We start from the raw sequence: 21,074 nt of genomic DNA, 5'->3' as shown, positions 1-21,074 counted from the left end.
CTAACTTACAGTTTTTACCCCTCTGAATCCTCGAGGCAAGGGAACTGTTCCACTAATGAACATGACAGTTGTATTTGTCTCAGATGTTGTGCTGAAAGAAAAGAGGGTTACACAGAAAAGACAACTTAAATCAAAGATGCAATATTTACACAACAATCACAGTCACAATTCCCGTCATTATTAGAATAATACTTTGGAGATAAATACACAACGCAGAGACCGAGGACGAGAGGTCAGTACAGTACCAACGATCAAGGGAAATAGTGTATTTTCTGTAATGGGGGATTAATGCAGAGACCAAGGACGAGAGGTCAGTACAGTACCAACGATCAAGGGAAATAGTGTATTTTCTGTAATGGGGCATTAATGCAGAGACCGAGGACGAGAGGTCAGTACAGTACCAACGATCAAGGGAAATAGTGTGTTTTCTGTAATGGGGGATTAATGCAGAGACCAAGGACGAGAGGTCAGTACAGTACCAACGATCAAGGGAAATAGTGTGTTTTCTGTAATAGGGGATTAATGCAGAGACCGAGGACGAGAGGTCAGTACAGTACCAACGATCAAGGGAAATAGTGTATTTTCTGTAATGGGGGATTAATGCAGAGACCAAGGACGAGAGGTCAGTACAGTACCAACGATCAAGGGAAATAGTGTATTTTCTGTAATAGGGGATTAATGCAGAGACCAAGGACGAGAGGTCAGTACAGTACCAACGATCAAGGGAAATAGTGTGTTTTCTGTAATGGGGGATTAATGCAGAGACCAAGGACGAGAGGTCAGTACAGAACCAACGATCAAGGGAAATAGTGTATTTTCTGTAATGGGGGATTAATGCAGAGACATGGCAGGAATCTGTCTATATATTGACTCTGAAATAGGATACTTGTTGTTTGTACGTTGGCCCAGTTTTATTGCAAGTTATTCTAATTGGTCAACCACACGGCTGGGTTATAAACTACATCCTGTTCCTTTGTTCACTGGAGAGAATCACAGGAGAGAATCACTGGAGAGAATCACAGGAGAAAATCACAGGAGAGAATCACAGAAGAGGATCACAGGAGAGAATCACTGGAGAGAATCACTGGAGAGAATCACAGGAGGGAATCATAGGGGGGAATCACAGGGGGGAATCACAGGAGAGAATCACTGGAGAGAATCACTGGAGAGAATCACAGGAGAGAATCACAGGAGAGAATCACAGGAGAGAATCACAGGAGTGCATCACAGGAGAGCATCACTGGAGAGAATCACTGGAGAGAATCACAGGAGAGAATCACTGGAGAGAATCACAGGAGAGAATCACTGGAGAGAATCACTGGAGAGAATCACAGGAGAGAATCACAGGAGAGAATCACTGGAGAGAATCACAGGAGAGAATCACAGGAGAGAATCACAGGAGAGAATCACAGGAGAGAATCACTGGAGAGAATCACAGGAGAGAATCACTGGAGAGAATCACTGGAGAGAATCACTGGAGAGAATCACTGGAGAGAATCACAGGAGAGAATCACAGGAGAGAATCACAGGAGAGAATCACTGGAGAGAATCACAGGAGAGAATCACAGGAGAGAATCACAGGAGAGAATCACAGGAGAGAATCACAGGAGAGAATCACAGGAGAGAATCACAGGAGGGAATCACAGGAGAGAATCACAGGAGAGAATCACAGGAGAGAATCACAGGAGAGAATCACTGGAGAGAATCACTGGAGAGAATCACAGGAGAGAATCACAGGAGAGAATCACAGGAGAGCACCACTGAGGACAGGGGAGAATGGTCATCTACTTCCAATCATGATTTGTCCTATTTGAATAAACCTATTTTCCTCCCCCTGATTTGCTTTGAGGTCTGTATTATTAAAGAATAACACGAACTGCTAACATTTGGTGCCGTGATCCGGATGAATTGATCTCAACAAAAACAAGAAAAACGTATCAACTTTGTGTTGATCCAGAAAAAAGAGAGAATACTGAGCGCAACCCACTTTGGGGAGTAAACTCTTAATCTCCTGATTAATGGCATAAGTGCAGGAGTGAGTCTATTTTAAAATAACCAAATCAGGTTAAAATTAGTGTGTGCAATGAGTGATATGTATCCGTTATGTACAAGGGGTCGAGTTCCATTACAGACTTCCTTTGTTCTCTATGAAAAGGTTTGAGGCCTTTGTCTTTGTTCTCTATTATAGGGGTTCAAGTCCTCTATTAAAAGGTTAGAGTCTTTTCTTAACTGGTGAAACCTTCTTGTCGCGTAGAAGTGAGTTGCTCGTTGAGTAGCAATTTTTACAGGTGTGGTTAATGTAGGCCTTCAAGAAGCTTTTTGAAGTGAACACACATTTTTATGGGTAGCCAAGCCCTACAGAAACATGTTGGGTTCTAGAAGAGGTTTGAGTCCTTAAAAGGGGTTACATTTTGGGGTTAACTAAATATATAAACATAGAGATATATATATTATACAGCTTTTGAAGTTAATATAATGTCATTGTAAAGTGAGAAAACCACTTACTGTCTTGTGATATGAAGAACCATTTCAAAGTAGAGAAGTGTAGGCAAGAGATAATAAAGAAATATTCCTTCATTGTTGACAAAGATGGAATATTAAATCTGTCTGATACACAAAAAGCTTGGGGGAAAATTCAGAGGATGTCTAAATGTCTGACAAAAACAAGATGGTCTTTAACTGTTTTAGCCAAAGTAAGAAAATGGGATGAGAAATGATTTCTGGACAATCATGACAGGACATTGAAGAGAGATACAGATAGTTTGAAAGCTCTTGGTGAACAGATCAAAACCTTGACAGAAGAAATTCAACAATTACAGACAAGGGGGGCGAAAACAAACTTGACCCCCATCTGCGGATCATTTGTTCCCTCAATCTATCCTCAGGCTGAGTTGTGGAAGGCAGATCAGGTTTCAAGCATCTGGTCAGCACTTTGAATCAACAGATACTGACAGCGGTGACTAGCGGATGGTAATAGAGGGGAGGTACGTGAGGCAACGTTGGCTCCCTCTGCTGGGGATACAGGAGCTGGGCACCCCGACTCGGACAGTTCCAAGTGGAGGTAATTAGAGGAAAGGGCCAACCAGCCGTGGAGGCCAAATAAAAGGAGCACGATGGCACACCGTGAGGGAGAAGGGGGGGGAGAGACCGACACCAAGCAAAAGAGAGAAGACGGACCGAGCTAAACCTAAGTGATTTCTTTGATATATTTATTTACTGTCTGAGTAAAGTTGTTTTTGCGGACTAAAGCCTCCCTGTCTCTGTGTCAATCTCTGCACGCTCAACCCAACACCCCACGGTTTACCACAATGTTTTCCTTAAGGGTCTGACCAATGCAACCACCAATTGGGGAGGGAACCAAATGTGTTCAAAAACCGAAAGAATCGTTTGTTGAATTTGAAGAAAGGTTTAGAGCAGAGGTGGTTCGACACAGTGGCTTACCTGACTTTGTTTTAAATCTATATCTTATTGTAACAGCAAGTACAATATGCCCTTTGTGTTTTATAGAAATGGAAGGTGTTTAATGTGAATGATAATTACTGCTAATGTTTTTTTATGTCTTTTTTTCCTGTTTTTATTGTTTTCTAAGAAGACATTTGAAGTATATTTCTTTTTAAAAATGGTCTGGGGGAGTGTAAGAACATTTTGGAGATAAATACACAACGCGGAGACCGAGGACGAGAGGTCAGTACAGAACCAACGATCAAGGGAAATAGTGTATTTTCTGTAATGGGGGATTAATGCAGAGACCGAGGACGAGAGGTCAGTACAGTACCAACGATCAAGGGAAATAGTGTATTTTCTGTAATGGGGGATTAATGCAGAGACCGAGGACGAGAGGTCAGTACAGTACCAACGATCAAGGGAAATAGTGTATTTTCTGTAATGGGGGATTAATGCAGAGACCGAGGACGAGAGGTCAGTACAGAACCAACGATCAAGGGAAATAGTGTATTTTCTGTAATGGGGGATTAATGCAGAGACCGAGGACGAGAGGTCAGTACAGTACCAACGATCAAGGGAAATAGTGTATTTTCTGTAATAGGGGATTAATGCAGAGACCGAGGACGAGAGGTCAGTACAGTACCAACGATCAAGGGAAATAGTGTATTTTCTGTAATGGGGGATTAATGCAGAGACCAAGGACGAGAGGTCAGTACAGTACCATTGATCAAGGGAAATAGTGTATTTTCTGTAATAGGGGATTAATGCAGAGACCAAGGACGAGAGGTCAGTGCAGTACCAACGATCAAGGGAAATAGTGTATTTTCTGTAATGGGGGATTAATGCAGAGACCAAGGACGACAGGTCAGTACAGTACCAACGATCAAGGGAAATAGTGTATTTTCTGTAATAGGGGATTAATGCAGAGACCGAGGACGAGAGGTCAGTACAGTACCAACGATCAAGGGAAATAGTGTATTTTCTGTAATAGGGGATTAATGCAGAGACCGAGGACGAGAGGTCAGTACAGTACCAACGATCAAGGGAAATAGTGTATTTTCTGTAATGGGGGATTAATGCAGAGACCAAGGACGAGAGGTCAGTACAGTACCAACGATCAAGGGAAATAGTGTATTTTCTGTAATAGGGGATTAATGCAGAGACCAAGGACGAGAGGTCAGTACAGTACCAACGATCAAGGGAAATAGTGTATTTTCTGTAATGGGGGATTAATGCAGAGACCAAGGACGACAGGTCAGTACAGTACCAACGATCAAGGGAAATAGTGTATTTTCTGTAATAGGGGATTAATGCAGAGACCGAGGACGAGAGGTCAGTACAGTACCAACGATCAAGGGAAATAGTGTATTTTCTGTAATAGGGGATTAATGCAGAGACCGAGGACGAGAGGTCAGTACAGTACCAACGATCAAGGGAAATAGTGTATTTTCTGTAATAGGGGATTAAAGCAGAGACCGAGGACGAGAGGTCAGTACAGTACCAACGATCAAGGGAAATAGTGTATTTTCTGTAATGGGGGATTAATGCAGAGACCAAGGACGACAGGTCAGTACAGTACCAACGATCAAGGGAAATAGTGTATTTTCTGTAATAGGGGATTAATGCAGAGACCAAGGACGAGAGGTCAGTACAGTAACAACGATCAAGGGAAATAGTGTATTTTCTGTAATGGGGGATTAATGCAGAGACCAAGGACGACAGGTCAGTACAGTACCAACGATCAAGGGAAATAGTGTATTTTCTGTAATAGGGGATTAATGCAGAGACCAAGGACGAGAGGTCAGTACAGTACCAACGATCAAGGGAAATAGTGTATTTTCTGTAATGGGGGATTAATGCAGAGACCAAGGACGAGAGGTCAGTACAGTACCAACGATCAAGGGAAATAGTGTATTTTCTGTAATGGGGGATTAATGCAGAGACCGAGGACGAGAGGTCAGTACAGAACCAACGATCAAGGGAAATAGTGTGTTTTCTGTAATAGGGGATTAATGCAGAGACCGAGGACGAGAGGTCAGTACAGTACCAACGATCAAGGGAAATAGTGTGTTTTCTGTAATAGGGGATTAATGCAGAGACCAAGGACGAGAGGTCAGTACAGTACCAACGATCAAGGAAAATAGTGTATTTTCTGTAATAGGGGATTAATGCAGAGACCGAGGACGAGAGGTCAGTACAGAACCAACGATCAAGGGAAATAGTGTATTTTCTGTAATGGGGGATTAATGCAGAGAACGAGGACGATAGGTCAGTACAGTACCAACGATCAAGGGAAATAGTGTATTTTCTGTAATGGGGGATTAATGCAGAGACCGAGGACGAGAGGTCAGTACAGTACCAACGATCAAGGGAAATAGTGTATTTTCTGTAATGGGGGATTAATGCAGAGACCGAGGACGAGAGGTCAGTACAGTACCAACGATCAAGGGAAATAGTGTATTTTCTGTAATGGGGGATTAATGCAGAGACCGAGGACGAGAGGTCAGTACAGTACCAACGATCAAGGGAAATAGTGTATTTTCTGTAATAGGGGATTAATGCAGAGACCGAGGACGAGAGGTCAGTACAGTACCAACGATCAAGGGAAATAGTGTATTTTCTGTAATGGGGGATTAATGCAGAGCCCGAGGACGAGAGGTCAGTACAGTACCAACGATCAAGGGAAATAGTGTATTTTCTGTAATGGGGGATTAATGCAGAGACCGAGGACGAGAGGTCAGTACAGTACCAACGATCAAGGGAAATAGTGTATTTTCTGTAATGGGGGATTAATGCAGAGACCGAGGACGAGAGGTCAGTACAGTACCAACGATCAAGGGAAATAGTGTATTTTCTGTAATGGGGGATTAATGCAGAGACCAAGGACGAGAGGTCAGTACAGAACCAACGATCAAGGGAAATAGTGTATTTTCTGTAATAGGGGATTAATGCAGAGACCGAGGACGAGAGGTCAGTACAGAACCAACGATCAAGGGAAATAGTGTATTTTCTGTAATGGGGGATTAATGCAGAGACCGAGGACGAGAGGTCAGTACAGTACCAACGATCAAGGGAAATAGTGTATTTTCTGTAATGGGTGATTAATGCAGAGACCGAGGACGAGAGGTCAGTACAGTACCAACGATCAAGGGAAATAGTGTATTTTCTGTAATAGGGGATTAATGCAGAGACCGAGGACGAGAGGTCAGTACAGTACCAACGATCAAGGGAAATAGTGTATTTTCTGTAATGGGGGATTAATGCAAAGACCGAGGACGAGAGGTCAGTACAGTACCAACGATCAAGGGAAATAGTGTATTTTCTGTAATAGGGGATTAATGCAGAGACCGAGGACGAGAGGTCAGTACAGTACCAACGATCAAGGGAAATAGTGTATTTTCTGTAATGGGGGATTAATGCAGAGACCGAGGACGAGAGGTCAGTACAGTACCAACGATCAAGGGAAATAGTGTATTTTCTGTAATGGGGGATTAATGCAGAGACCGAGGACGAGAGGTCAGTACAGTACCAACGATCAAGGGAAATAGTGTATTTTCTGTAATAGGGGATTAATGCAGAGACCGAGGACGAGAGGTCAGTACAGTACCAACGATCAAGGGAAATAGTGTATTTTCTGTAATGGGGGATTAATGCAGAGACCGAGGACGAGAGGTCAGTACAGTACCAACGATCAAGGGAAATAGTGTATTTTCTGTAATAGGGGATTAATGCAGAGACCAAGGACGAGAGGTCAGTACAGTACCAACGATCAAGGGAAATAGTGTATTTTCTGTAATGGGGGATTAATGCAGAGACCAAGGACGAGAGGTCAGTACAGTACCAACGATCAAGGGAAATAGTGTATTTTCTGTAATGGGGGATTAATGCAGAGACCGAGGACGAGAGGTCAGTACAGTACCAACGATCAAGGGAAATAGTGTATTTTCTGTAATGGGGGATTAATGCAGAGACCGAGGACGAGAGGTCAGTACAGTACCAACGATCAAGGGAAATAGTGTATTTTCTGTAATGGGGGATTAATGCAGAGACCAAGGACGAGAGGTCAGTACAGAACCAACGATCAAGGGAAATAGTGTATTTTCTGTAATGGGGGATTAATGCAGAGACCGAGGACGAGAGGTCAGTACAGTACCAACGATCAAGGGAAATAGTGTATTTTCTGTAATAGGGGATTAATGCAGAGACCAAGGACGAGAGGTCAGTACAGTACCAACGATCAAAGGAAATAGTGTATTTTCTGTAATGGGGGATTAATGCAGAGACCGAGGACGAGAGGTCAGTACAGTACCAACGATCAAGGGAAATAGTGTATTTTCTGTAATGGGGGATTAATGCAAAGACCGAGGACGAGAGGTCAGTACAGTACCAACGATCAAGGGAAATAGTGTATTTTCTGTAATAGGGGATTAATGCAGAGACCGAGGACGAGAGGTCAGTACAGTACCAACGATCAAGGGAAATAGTGTATTTTCTGTAATGGGGGATTAATGCAAAGACCGAGGACGAGAGGTCAGTACAGTACCAACGATCAAGGGAAATAGTGTATTTTCTGTAATGGGGGATTAATGCAGAGACCGAGGACGAGAGGTCAGTACAGTACCAACGATCAAGGGAAATAGTGTATTTTCTGTAATGGGGGATTAATGCAGAGACCAAGGACGAGAGGTCAGTACAGTACCAACGATCAAGGGAAATAGTGTATTTTCTGTAATAGGGGATTAATGCAGAGACCAAGGACGAGAGGTCAGTACAGTACCAACGATCAAGGGAAATAGTGTATTTTCTGTAATAGGGGATTAATGCAGAGACCAAGGACGAGAGGTCAGTACAGTACCAACGATCAAGGGAAATAGTGTATTTTCTGTAATGGGGGATTAATGCAGAGACCAAGGACGAGAGGTCAGTACAGTACCAACGATCAAGGGAAGTAGTGTATTTTCTGTAATGGGGGATTAATACGGAGACCGAGGACGAGAGGTCAGTACAGTACCAACGATCAAGGGAAATAGTGTATTTTCTGTAATAGGGGATTAATGCAGAGACCGAGGACGAGAGGTCAGTACAGTACCAACGATCAAGGGAAGTAGTGTATTTTCTGTAATGGGGGATTAATACGGAGACATGGCAGGAATCTGTCTATATATTGAGTCTGAAATAGGATACTTGTTGTTTGGACGTTGGCCCAGTTTTATTGCAAATTATTTTAATTGGTCAACCACAGGGCTGGGTTATAAACTACATCCTGTCCCTTTGTTCACTGGAGAGAATCACAGGAGAGAATCACAGGAGAGAATCACAGGAGAGACTCACAGGAGAGAATCACAGGAGAGAATCACAGGAGAGAATCACAGGAGAGAATCACTGGAGAGAATCACAGGAGAGAATCACTGGAGAGAGGGGAGAATGACCATCTACTTCCAAACATGATTTGTCCTATTTTAATAAACCTATTTTCTTCCCCCTGATTTGCATTGGGGTCTGTGTTACTAAAGAACATCAACTGCTAACATTAGTACCATTAATGTTGTAACTACTGCAGAACACACGTTTCTCCAAACCTCTGGATGTGGTGTGAAATCAACACCCTGACCATAGATGATGTCTGCTTGATTGAGATGCATAGGTAGCCTAGCAGTTAAGACCATTGGGCCAGTAACCGAAATGTCTCTGGTTTGAATTCCCAAGCCGACTAGGTGAAAAATCTGTTGATGTGCCCTTGAGCAAGACACAACCCTAATTGTGCCTATAAGTCACTCTGGATAACAATGTTTGGGCACTGCATCTCAGTGCTAGAGACGTCACTGTAGACCCTGGTTCGATTCCATGCTGTATCACAACTGGCCGTGATTGGGAGTCCCATAGGGCGTTGCTCAATTAGCCCAGCGTTGTCCGGGTTAGGGTTTGGCTGAGGTAGGCCGTCATTGTCAATAAGAATTTGTTCTTAACTGACTTGTCAAGTTAAATAAAGGTTAAATAGTCTGCTAAAATGTAATGCGAAGCCCTGCATTGAGGCTGGCCACAACGACCTTTGCCCTCCGGTGTTTGTCTATGTTCAAAACAGTGCCAGTTGAGTCTTACACTTGATCTGCAGCCAATCAGAGAACTTGTGAATTATGCCACAACAGATGCAGAGCCTTAAAGAAGAATATAAAAACGTAATCAGTGTTATATAAATATTCATACACATAGCTCATATAAACAAAGACATTCCGTCGTAAGAACACATACACCCAGCCAGAAGACTGACCCCCTCTTCCTTATATAAACACACATCTCATCTCCCTCTAACTGGCCGGTCCCAAGAGCAAAGAACTTTTGCTGTGCACCAATGGGGCCCGCTCTGGCTAGAGCAAGGCCCGCCTCCAACCCTCCGACCAGTCAAGAAGACCGAAACGACAAGACTCCACCTACTTTATTCTATGTATAAAAATGTATGTAACCATTGTATAGGCCTCTTTTTCACCTGGCTCCTTGCCGAGTTATGTGAACTAGGTCCGTGCACGTAAAACTGCGGGACAAGATATCTCTGACTCATTAAAACTGTCTTTCGTTACAACTGAAATCCACTCTGTCCAGCGTCCGTGATTTGGTCTCAACTCTCCAGTATTTGAACACTAACAGAATTGGTAGCAGAGGAGGGTTGTTCTTGAATTCGATCTATTATAAGTTAGTGTGAGAGGACGAGACTGATCACGGCTAAAAAATCAGACGGAAGAGTGACTTCCCCAGCCATTCATCTTGCCTCAGGAAATCTGATCGGAGCGCTCTATATAAAGGTGAGCAGAGCCCGTTATATCGAAATCTGCATATTGTATTATAGTCTAAACCAAATTTTGATCAGAAAGTACTGGGCGTGAGTATGAATCGGTGCCCAATTTTTTTACATAAGAAGCTAAGACATTGATTAAAGATATCTTGTTTTGTAAAAAAAAAAATATATATATATACATATTCTTATTAATGGGCCTATACTCAGTTATTTTAATAGGAATGTGTGAATTGTGATTGACCAATGTGTTAAATTCCTCCAGGGACCCTATTTGTTCTGAAATCTGCATAGAAAACTGTCCTAATTATATATGTATTGGGTTGTGTATAGAGGTGACGTTAAATAGTGGCTGTGTTTTAACACGTAATGGACACAATTATGGATGTTGGAAATTCAATGAGAATTTCATACGAATGAATGAATTATAGATGAACCGAATCTGCAAGTAAGGTCTTGTGGAGGTGTGGTTATAGATGAACCGAATCTGCAAGTAAGGTCTTGTGGAGGTGTGGTTATAGATGAACCGAATCTGCAAGTAAGGTCTTGTGGAGGTGTGGTTATAGATGAACCGAATCTGCAAGTAAGGTCTTGTGGAGGTGTGGTTATAGTTTAATGATAGATGAACCGAATCTGCAAGTAAAAATTTCCTATTTTGATACGTTCTGTACTATCGAATAAGGTCTTGTGGAGGTGTGGTTATAGTTGAATGATAGATGAACCGGATCTGCAAGTAAAATCTCCTGTTGATACATATAACATCGAATAGGTCTTGTGGAGGTGTGGTTGGATTGAATGAATCTGCATGAAAAATGCCCTATTAAAAAAGCTGTGTATTATTTAATAGGTTTTGTAAGAGGTGTAGTCGAGTAGATACAGGATATGTAAGTTTGGCCTTCCACTAGACAGAGATCGGGAATGATGTGGCTATTGCACATCAAACAATAAACATAAGATGAACCAGAGTTGACATTCCATGATTTGGAGATGGGGGAAATTAAATTGAAAGAAACGTTTGTCGCGGAGTAGGTTGGGATACGTAACTGGGCTATTATGCACACGTGCTGGTAGACAAAGCCACCTTAGTATCGAATGGCCGTGCAATTTTGATTGACAGCAGCCGGGCCGAAATACTGATTTTCGTTTTTTTTTCATTCCTGTTGATATTGCCTAAAGTTTAAAATTATTCTGACAATTGCTATAGAATCGCTGGAATTTACTGATATAAGTTCATAAAGGAACTTACTGAATTGTTTCTAGAAAGTATTTAAATAAGCCGCCGAGCTTAATACAGACTTTGTTTTACAGACGCTAAAAGCTACACACTGATTTTGGGGTTTTTCTATTCTATCCATATTTCCTAAATATATAGAATTATTCTGACAATTGCTATAGAATCGCTCGAATTTACTGATATAAGTTCATAAAGGAATTTACTGAATTGTTTACAGAAAGTATTTAAATAATTCACTGAACAACTCTTAGTTGTCTAGAAATTCTATCGATATTTCCTAAAGAGCTAGAATTACTCTGAAAATTGTTATAGAACCGCATATATTCACTGATATATTGTTCCAAAAGGAAATCGCAGAATCATTTATAGAAAATACCTAAACGAATCGCTGAACAAATTCAAATAAAATACCGGTGAAATACACACGTGGCGGGCGTCACATATTGATAACCCCCTTTGTCTCGACCAGGGACAGGCTAAGCATACAACGATAGAAATAAACACCACATAGTAAGGATTGAATATACCTAAATAACGCATTATACACATTATCAGACGAACTAGATAAAATGTCTGCAGCTACCACGCCCAAACTAAAATTCAATGATTATTTAGATCAGAGTATGATTGATAGAGCGGGAGGTAAAAAACAGTATGGGAAAGTGGAGAAAGTGTGGAAAGGATTACGGATAAGATGGACACAAGCAGGTTATTTTAGCGGAGGACCACCTACAGGGGGGAAACTCCAAGATATGCAGACAGAATTAGAGGACGCAGTAGAGCATGCAAAAGCGAGTGAGGCGGAGAGAAACAACATACACAGGTTCAAAAAAGTAGGTACAAGAGAGAGAGAGAGAGCAGAGGGGGAGCTCAAGATAGGTACATGGGCCATACAGGAGAGTAGGAGGGTGCTGCCCAAAAACACACCAGACATGATGGGCGTGGCTATTGTGGCGTCGGGGGATGTTAAAGCTCCGCCTGAGAACTTGCCCACGGCTCCCCCTGTGGCCGTTTCTCCCTCACTATATCCACAATTGACAATGGAGGCAGTTCAGCCCCCGCCATACTCAAAGGGACAAAATCACCGGAGCCCGTCACACAACCCATTCCTGCTCAGGGCACCTCCCACAATACAGGCTCCAGTTCTGAGAATAGACCAAGGGGAGTTAAAAGGGGAAATTACCCTGGGGATAACGGCTGGCCATATGGTATGTGAACAGTTCGAAACTGGGATTCCAGGAGCAGGAGACCTCCCCCAGGAACGGAGGCCGCAATGCTCCTCTGTGAACTCTCTCACCTCTGAAACCAGAGGACACTTACAAACAAGATTAGATTCAAACCACTTCTATCAGACGGATAGGGAGGACTGTCATCAGAACATGGATATCGAAAACGAAGAAGAAATTGACATGGTGCTCACCCCAGCTCCGATGGGAGCTCCAAACGTGACTAAGATGCAGGAGCTGCTGAAATCATCAATAGCTCGAGCTAAGGAACTCAGGGAGCTAATAGCTAACCAAGATAACAACAGAGAGGGAGCCTACCGTGTGGAAAGCATAATGAGAGGAACAGTAACCAAAGTTACCGAATCAATGGGGTCCGAAACACTCCGTCGGTCCTCCAGAATTGCTGATAGAAGAGAGCGAGAGCAGGAGATGGCAGGACAGTACCCCTGCGACCGACACCAGGTGATGCACACACTGTGGAGTACCAGCCCTGGAAAATGACTGATTTAACAACACTGATGGGACAGATGCCTAGCCTACATGGAGGAGCTTCAGCGTGGCTACTTCAACTGCAGACACTTACGTCAGGCCTGCAACTCTGCCTAGGAGACATGAAAGCACTTCTAGCAAGAGCCACCGACCACGGAACCATGGAGGCCCTCATGACAGCAGCTGACCTTGGATGGCGGGCCCCAACACTGCCCATAGACCACTTCCGTACCAGATTATGGGAAGTTCTACGGAGAGCATACCCTACAGAAAGAAACCATGCCACCTTATCCTCCTTTACAATCAACCCAGGTGAGCAACCTGCAGCATACCTGGACAGGGCTAAGACCACATGGAGATCGGTCCACGAAGAACCATTCGATCACACTGATACCACACTCAGCATGTGGAAGGAAATGGTGGTCAACGGGTGTCCTGGAGATGTTAAAACCAAACTCAGAGGAACGGTAGGGTTGATTGCACTTCCTCTGACCCAATTCAATACGCATGTGCACCACCATGTGACCCAGCACAACAAGGAAAGAGGGGGTGCTGAGAGCCAGGTGCAGTCCCTCCAGGTACAACTCCTGAAACTCCAATTGAAGGAAGCACAACAAGGAGAAAAACCTAAGAAACAGATGGTGGCGGAAGAAACGAAGGAGCCGGGAACCAAAACAGACATCTCCCAAATCGTGGCACAGACTGTCTCTCAGATGATCCAACAGCAGGCAGCCCCACCACCCCAATACCCTCACCCACAGCAGTATATCCTGCAACAACAACACCCAGTATGGGCTCGACGGGGTCCCTACACTGGACAACACAGAGGGGGAAATTACCAGTGTTTTAACTGCGGAATTACCGGTCATTTTGCCAGAGATTGCATGAAACCACTCTCCCCGCAGCAACAGCAATGGAGAGCAAGAGGAAGTGGGGGAAACCCACCTCTGCAACATCAGCTACCAGGACCCACACCCATGCATCAGCAACAGCCAGATGACCACACCACTCCTGCCGATGACCACACTGTCTGAAGCCCAAGAAGTGTACTGGCTAAAATGCCTACCCACAGGGCCTGCCACCCCTCACATCCAGTTTAAGTTCAACCAACTGAAAGCTCAAATCTACACTCTGCACCCATATAAGACTCCCCAAGCTGAGATCCATTGCACACTCAATGCAACAGAAACTGATGACTGCCTCTACACTGCAGACTGGGACGAAGACATGATGCACCTGACCCCACCTATCAGGTGTTGTACCATTGGGTGTGGCCCAGAGGGGGTGGCAGCACCGGTCATCCTACGATCAAGGAACCTCCATGCACCCCTGGCCTGGACGGCTGAAGCATCAACAGCCATAGCACTCCTGAAAACGGATCTATCAGCGGCAGCAGCTCTGACTGCACCTGACTACAAGAACAAGTTCCATTTGGATGTTTCTGGAAGGGAAGGATTCACCTCATCCGTCCTATTCCAGAAACAAGAGGGGGAGAGAAGGGTCTTGATGTACTACTCTTCAAACTTGACCACATTGAGGTAGGACAGTCAACATGCTCCAGATACGTTGCTGCAGTAGCAAAAGCTATTAAAAAAAAACAGCTCACCTCGTGATGTCACCCTTCAATCAGCCATCATCCCTCAACCAGCATCGGCCAAATTAGCTGAAATCATCGGATTGACGCAGGTCCTCATCAGAGGAAAAGGAAAGACTGAATATCTATACAGACTCAGCCCATGCCCATGAAGCAGGCCACACTGATGGACCCAGAACTTTTATGAGAAACACATGGCCCCACACACGAAGGCAAACTAAAGACCCTCCAAAAAGGCCTCGCACATCTGGTGGCACCCTCACATAAAAAATATGACTGACTTATTTTATGACGATGATTTATTTTGTGACGAATGCAATGGTTGTGACAGACACAACCCAAAGAAACCATATCAAACACCAATGGGCTCATACGTAACACCTAATGCATGTTTTCAGGATATTAGTATAGACTACACCGACATGGGCCCCGAAAATTTATCTAAAGGCAAACTCTATCTCCTAGTCATAGTAGATAGGTTCTCCAAATGGGTAGAGGCAATAATAACAAAAGGGGAGGATGCTAGGTCAGTCTTTAAGTGGCTACAAACCAAACTAATACCCAGGTATGGCATCCCAAGACAAATCAAATTTGACAAATGGCTCACATTTAACAAACACCTGAGACAGGTGGAAGAAAGATTTGGCATAACCCACAGATTTGGATCTGTGTACAGGCCCCAATCCCAAAATCTGGTGGAACGTCAAACCAAAAGCTAAGATAGCTTTGGGATAATGACTGGTAGAGTCATGCATGGTCCACCAAGGGAGGGAGGTCATATGCCCGCCCTTGATGTACAACAAATTGTAATGTCTAATTATGTGAAAAAACTGACGGTTCTCTCTGCAGCACTCTCTACCCAGGTTCACAAGGTCCAGGAGGGGGAGCTGCCGGGGGACACGACACTACTGAAGGTAAAGGTTGGTGACGGGGTGAGGGTTACAGTCCACAAGAGAAAGTGGCTGGAACCCAGGTGGACTGGACCGTACGAAGTGAAGGAGGTTACTTCACACTCGGTCCAGGTCAAAGGTAAATCAGGCACACCTTGACACCGCCTTACACATTGCACCCCAGCCCCAATTCCTTCTAGAACACTGACTGAAGTCAGAGCTGATTTGAGCGGCCTAAATTCGATTCCAAATGAAGACACTCCTTCCTCAGGTGATGCGGCATCAAACTCCGCCTCCCCTGAGAAGGGAACCTCGCCCAGTTAGAGGGAAATTTCTCCCTCTCTGGGTGAGGCTGGGGATATCTGGTCCCTTATTTGTGATATTCATACTGATATTTGGAGTAACCCTAGGACTTTCACATGGTTAATGGAACAACTATTTCACCCTGCCACATCACATACACCAACCCCTACACATGTCCCTAACTCCTTTCCTGATATCACTCCCTCCAATCACTCCCGTCCCAAACGTAGCACTACACCTACAGACCCACCATGCAAATCAGACAAGGTTAGGAGCACCACCTTATGTATACCCACGATTGCAACCGCCACCTTTCTGCTATAGTTTTCACGTCTAATAGACGTGAAGAGGGGGATTTGTTATATAAATATTCATACACATAGCTCATATAAACAAAGACATTCCGTCGTAAGAACACATACACCCAGCCAGAAGACTGACCCCCTCTTCCTTATATAAACACACATCTCATCTCCCTCTAACTGGCCGGTCCCAAGAGCAAAGAACTTTTGCTGTGCACCAATGGGGCCCGCTCTGGCTAGAGCAAGGCCCGCCTCCAACCCTCCGACCAGTCAAGAAGACCGAAACGACAAGACTCCACCTACTTTATTCTATGTATAAAAATGTATGTAACCATTGTATAGGCCTCTTTTTCACCTGGCTCCTTGCCGAGTTATGTGAACTAGGTCCGTGCACGTAAAACTGCGGGACAAGATATCTCTGACTCATTAAAACTGTCTTTCGTTACAACTGAAATCCACTCTGTCCAGCGTCCGTGATTTGGTCTCAACTCTCCAGTATTTGAACACTAACATCAGTCACTGTTTTCATATATTCAAACTTGGTGATAGATAATACATACAACCTGCAACAGCCCTCCTGACAGCATAAGGAAGTAACTGGAAGCCATGTTGAGATGGTGTACTGCACTTAGATGTGTGAAGAGATCTTTACAGTTATCGACAACTTTTTCTTCTAAAATAAACCCCATCCTTATCTACCATGCATTCACTGTTAACCAATCTTTGTGATGCAGGGCTCTACAGTGTGACCATTTTACTCCCATACTGTATGTGTCAAAACAATAGATGTGAAAAACTGAAAAAAAAAGTCAAGTATTAGCAGGTGTGAGTTGTGCTTTGCATCAACAAATTGCTGTCATAGTTATTTTCAAAGTATTTCGTTTTCTGCCGTTTTGTTTCATAGAGGTAGCTAATCACACAAACTTCTATGAGTCCCATAAAGCCCACCTCGAGCAGCAACAGTACTTGGCGGGGGCTGTGCGCACTGAGAGTCGCATAAAGCCCACCTCGAGCAGCAACAGTACTTGGCGGGGGCTGTGCGCACTGAGAGTCGCATAAAGCCCACCTCGAGCAGCAACAGTACTTGGTGGGGGCTGTGCGCACTGAGAGTCCCATAAAGCCCACCTCGAGCAGCAACAGTACTTGGTGGGGGCTGTGCGCACTGAGAGTCCCATATACTTGGTGGGGGCTGTGGGCACTGAGAGTCCCATAAAGCCCACCTCGAGCAGCAACAGTACTTGGTGGGGGCTGTGCGCACTGAGAGTCGCATAAAGCCCACCTCGAGCAGCAACAGTACTTGGCGGGGGCTGTGCGCACTGAGTGAAGTGCTGAAATATTTTTTTTTACAAGCACACAGGCACAAAAGTTGGTCTAACTTAACCACAAGTCTACTAAAGTGTGACTGTACTTGTGTTCCTTGGCTATTTGCATAATTTTGTTCACACACTAGTGTTTTTCAATGTTAGTTTAAGCTTGCTCAACTGCTAGCGAATAGACACGTCAGAGAATCTGATCTCTCACAGACAGACGTGTGAGTGCGAGTCCCACCAGAGGATTTGAGAAAGTTTTTATTCAACAAGTGTTTTTATGATAAGAAATGACTAACAGTTAGCGAATAAAACATTTTATTCAACAAGTGTTTGTCATTTATTATGATAAAATCACTCTTCCTCAAATATTTTAATTGTGCTCCTAAATGTATTTAGGACAACATGTGCTCCTTGTAAAACATGTCAGCGTAGAGCTCTGTGACGAGGTCACTTTTTGGGAAACAGCGATGGTGGATCGATCTAGCATAATGAAAACTAGTGGAAACCCTTCTCTCAGGCCAAACGTGCTGGTCATCAAGTTATCGTGTGAGGTAGTGGCCGTTGTTGCCATGAGAAAAGGGTAACCAGTGGAACACAAACAACATTGTAAATACAACCTATATGTCACGTTCTGACCTTTGTTTTTCCTTTGTTTTGTCTTCATTTAGTATGGTCAGGGCGTGAGTTGGGGTGGGCAGTCTATGTTTTGTGTTTCTATGTTTAGGTTTCTGTTTCGGCCTAGTATGGTTCTCAATCAGAGTCAGGTGTCGTTAGTTGTCTCTGATTGAGAATCATACTTAGGTAGCCTGGGTTTCACTGTTGGTTTTTTTCCGTGTCTGTGTTTGTCGCCACACGGTACTGTTTCGGTCTGGTATTTTCACGTATTCGTTTATTGTTTCTTGTATTTCATTAGTGTTCAGTTTCTGTTTTTAAAATAAACTATATGAACACGTACCACGCCGCATCTTGGTCCGATCCTTACTCCTCTTCAGGAGAAAAATAAATCTACCGTTACACTATACTTATCTGTTTATTTATTCTCGCTTTCATATTTAAACTATTTGCTAATTATTGTCTATTAAATTTGCTCTTGCAATGTAAACATATGTTTCCCACACCAATAAAGCCCTTTGAATTCCACGTCATTGAATAGTGGGGCAGCTGAGGGGAAAAAAAACGTTTTTTTTTGTTGCATGTTTGGCACAAATGTAGATTTGACAGCTTCAGCCCCTGTGGAGCAGGGCAGACTATACACTTAAATAAAGGAGGTCAGGTCCAAGCCACTAGTACATTAGCTTGGTTAGTTCCAGGGCTTTTAATGAAGTACCTTGTCCTGATAACACTTCTTCAAAGGGTGTATATTGTCTGTTGCTGTGTTTGGAAGCACTGACCCAATAATTATTATTTTGAATGATGAGGTTGGAGGTCCCTTAGAGTGCAGGAAGTGATGGAACACCTCATAGGAGCTTAACTGCCATAGTGGACAGTTTGATTCTACAAGTGGACAGAACACTAGTCTGTCACAGGGCCTTGCCCCACTCTAGTTGCTTAATGCTGTGGTGGCTCCAAGCAGAGACGGTCTCATTTTTACTGTCTTAGGTACGGCTTGGCTGGGAATCGAAATAAGAACTTTCCACTCTCATGGCAAACACTCTCACCAAAAATGACAGCCACTGAGTTGGATATATATATACTACATGGCCTTTAATTTGCAGAACATATTCAGCTGAAATTAGAAAAACTAGTGTGTCATACTTTGTTCATGTGTCACATATACTCCCTCTCCGGCCTCTAGGTCACCAGGCTGCTCAAAATCCTGCACACCTGTCACCATCGTCAAGCACACCTGTGCCTCATGACAATCACCAGGACCCCATCACCTCCTTGATTATCTTCCCTGTATCTGTCCCTCCCCTTGGTTCTTTCCTCAGGTGTTATTGACTCTGTTTCATGTCGGTGTGTTGTTTGTGTTTATTTATTTATTAAAACACTCACTCACTCCCTGTACTTGCTTCCTGACTCTCGGTGCACTCGTTACATCATGAAACAGCTTGAAAGTAAAATATATTGTGCCAAGCACAGTTCTGACAAACACAGCTTAAGATAGTTGTCCACAGCAATTGTGAACTATTCCAACTTAATGGCTGTGATATTTTCCATTGCAAAGTAGCTTTCGCAGCCATTTGTTTACATGCTCATGTTACTGGTAGGATGTGAACACCAGTCATTAGACCTAAACAAATATTTAGAATATGGCCAAGGGTGGTTGTAAGTTGCAGGCAGGGCTACTTCATCACTATAACATTTTAACTCACCTCTGCTACACTTATCCTAAAAAAAATTATAATAAATAAATAAAATGTTTGGCCTAAATGACTGTTTCCCTCTATTTTATTTTATTTTTTTATTTCACCTTTATTTAACCAGGTAGGCTAGTTGAGAACAAGTTCTCATTTGCAACTGCGACCTGGCCAAGATAAAGCATAGCAGTATGAGCAGACAACACAGAGTTACACATGGAGTAAACAATTAACAAGTCAATAACACAGTAGAAAACAAAGGGGGAGTCTATATACAATGTGTGCAAAAGGCATGAGGTAGGCGAATAATTACAATTTTGCAGATTAACACTGGAGTGATAAATGATCAGATGGTCATGTACAGGTAGAGATATTGGTGTGCAAAAGAGCAGAAAAGTAAATAAATAAAAACCGTATGGGGATGAGGTAGGTGAAAATGGGTGGGCTATTTACCAATAGACTATGTACAGCTGCAGCGATCGGTTAGCTGCTCAGATAGCTGATGTTTGAAGTTGGTGAGGGAGATAAAAGTCTCCAACTTCAGCGATTTTTGCAATTCGTTCCAGTCACAGGCAGCAGAGTACTGGAACGAAAGGCGGCCAAATGAGGTGTTGGCTTTAGGGATGATCAGTGAGATACACCTGCTGGAGCGCATGCTACGGATGGGTGTTGCCATCGTGACCAGTGAGCTGAGATAAGGCGGAGCTTTACCTAGCATGGACTTGTAGATGACCTGGAGCCAGTGGGTCTGGCGACGAATATGTAGCGAGGGCCAGCCGACTAGAGCATACAAGTCGCAGTGGTGGTAGATAGACTGCATCCAGTTTGCTGAGTAGAGTGTTGGAAGCCATTTTGTAGATGACATCGCCGAAGTCGAGGATCGGTAGGATAGTCAGTTTTACTAGGGTAAGCTTGGCGGCGTGAGTGAAGGAGGCTTTGTTGCGGAATAGAAAGCCGACTCTTGATTTGATTTTCGATTGGAGATGTTTGATATGAGTCTGGAAGGAGAGTTTGCAGTCTAGCCAGACACCTAGGTACTTATAGATGTCCACATATTCTAGGTCGGAACCATCCAGGGTGGTGATGCTAGGCGGGCATGCGGGTGCAGGCAGCGATCGGTTGAAAAGCATGCATTTGGTTTTACTAGCGTTTAAGAGCAGTCGGAGGCCACGGAAGGAGTGTTGTATGGCATTGA

The 21,074-nt window shown here is 43.7% G+C and overlaps 1 protein-coding gene across 1 annotated transcript in view; it reads right to left on the bottom strand.

Annotated features, from left to right (window-relative positions):
- The window catches only part of LOC139409788 (receptor-type tyrosine-protein phosphatase C-like), a 41,186-nt gene that overhangs the window by 312 nt on the left and 19,800 nt on the right, over positions 1 to 21,074 (bottom strand). Inside the window, exon 12 of the mRNA XM_071155166.1 lies at positions 10 to 91. Within this exon, the coding sequence (XP_071011267.1) occupies positions 10 to 91 (82 nt within the window). The remainder of the gene's footprint in view (positions 1 to 9; positions 92 to 21,074) is intronic.

The sequence above is a fragment of the Oncorhynchus clarkii genome, chromosome 5, assembly GCF_045791955.1.
Source record: "Oncorhynchus clarkii lewisi isolate Uvic-CL-2024 chromosome 5, UVic_Ocla_1.0, whole genome shotgun sequence".
Classification (NCBI taxonomy): Eukaryota; Metazoa; Chordata; class Actinopteri; order Salmoniformes; family Salmonidae; genus Oncorhynchus; species Oncorhynchus clarkii.
The sequence above is the reverse complement of the archived record's forward strand: the minus strand, read 5'-3'. Positions and strand labels throughout refer to the sequence as shown.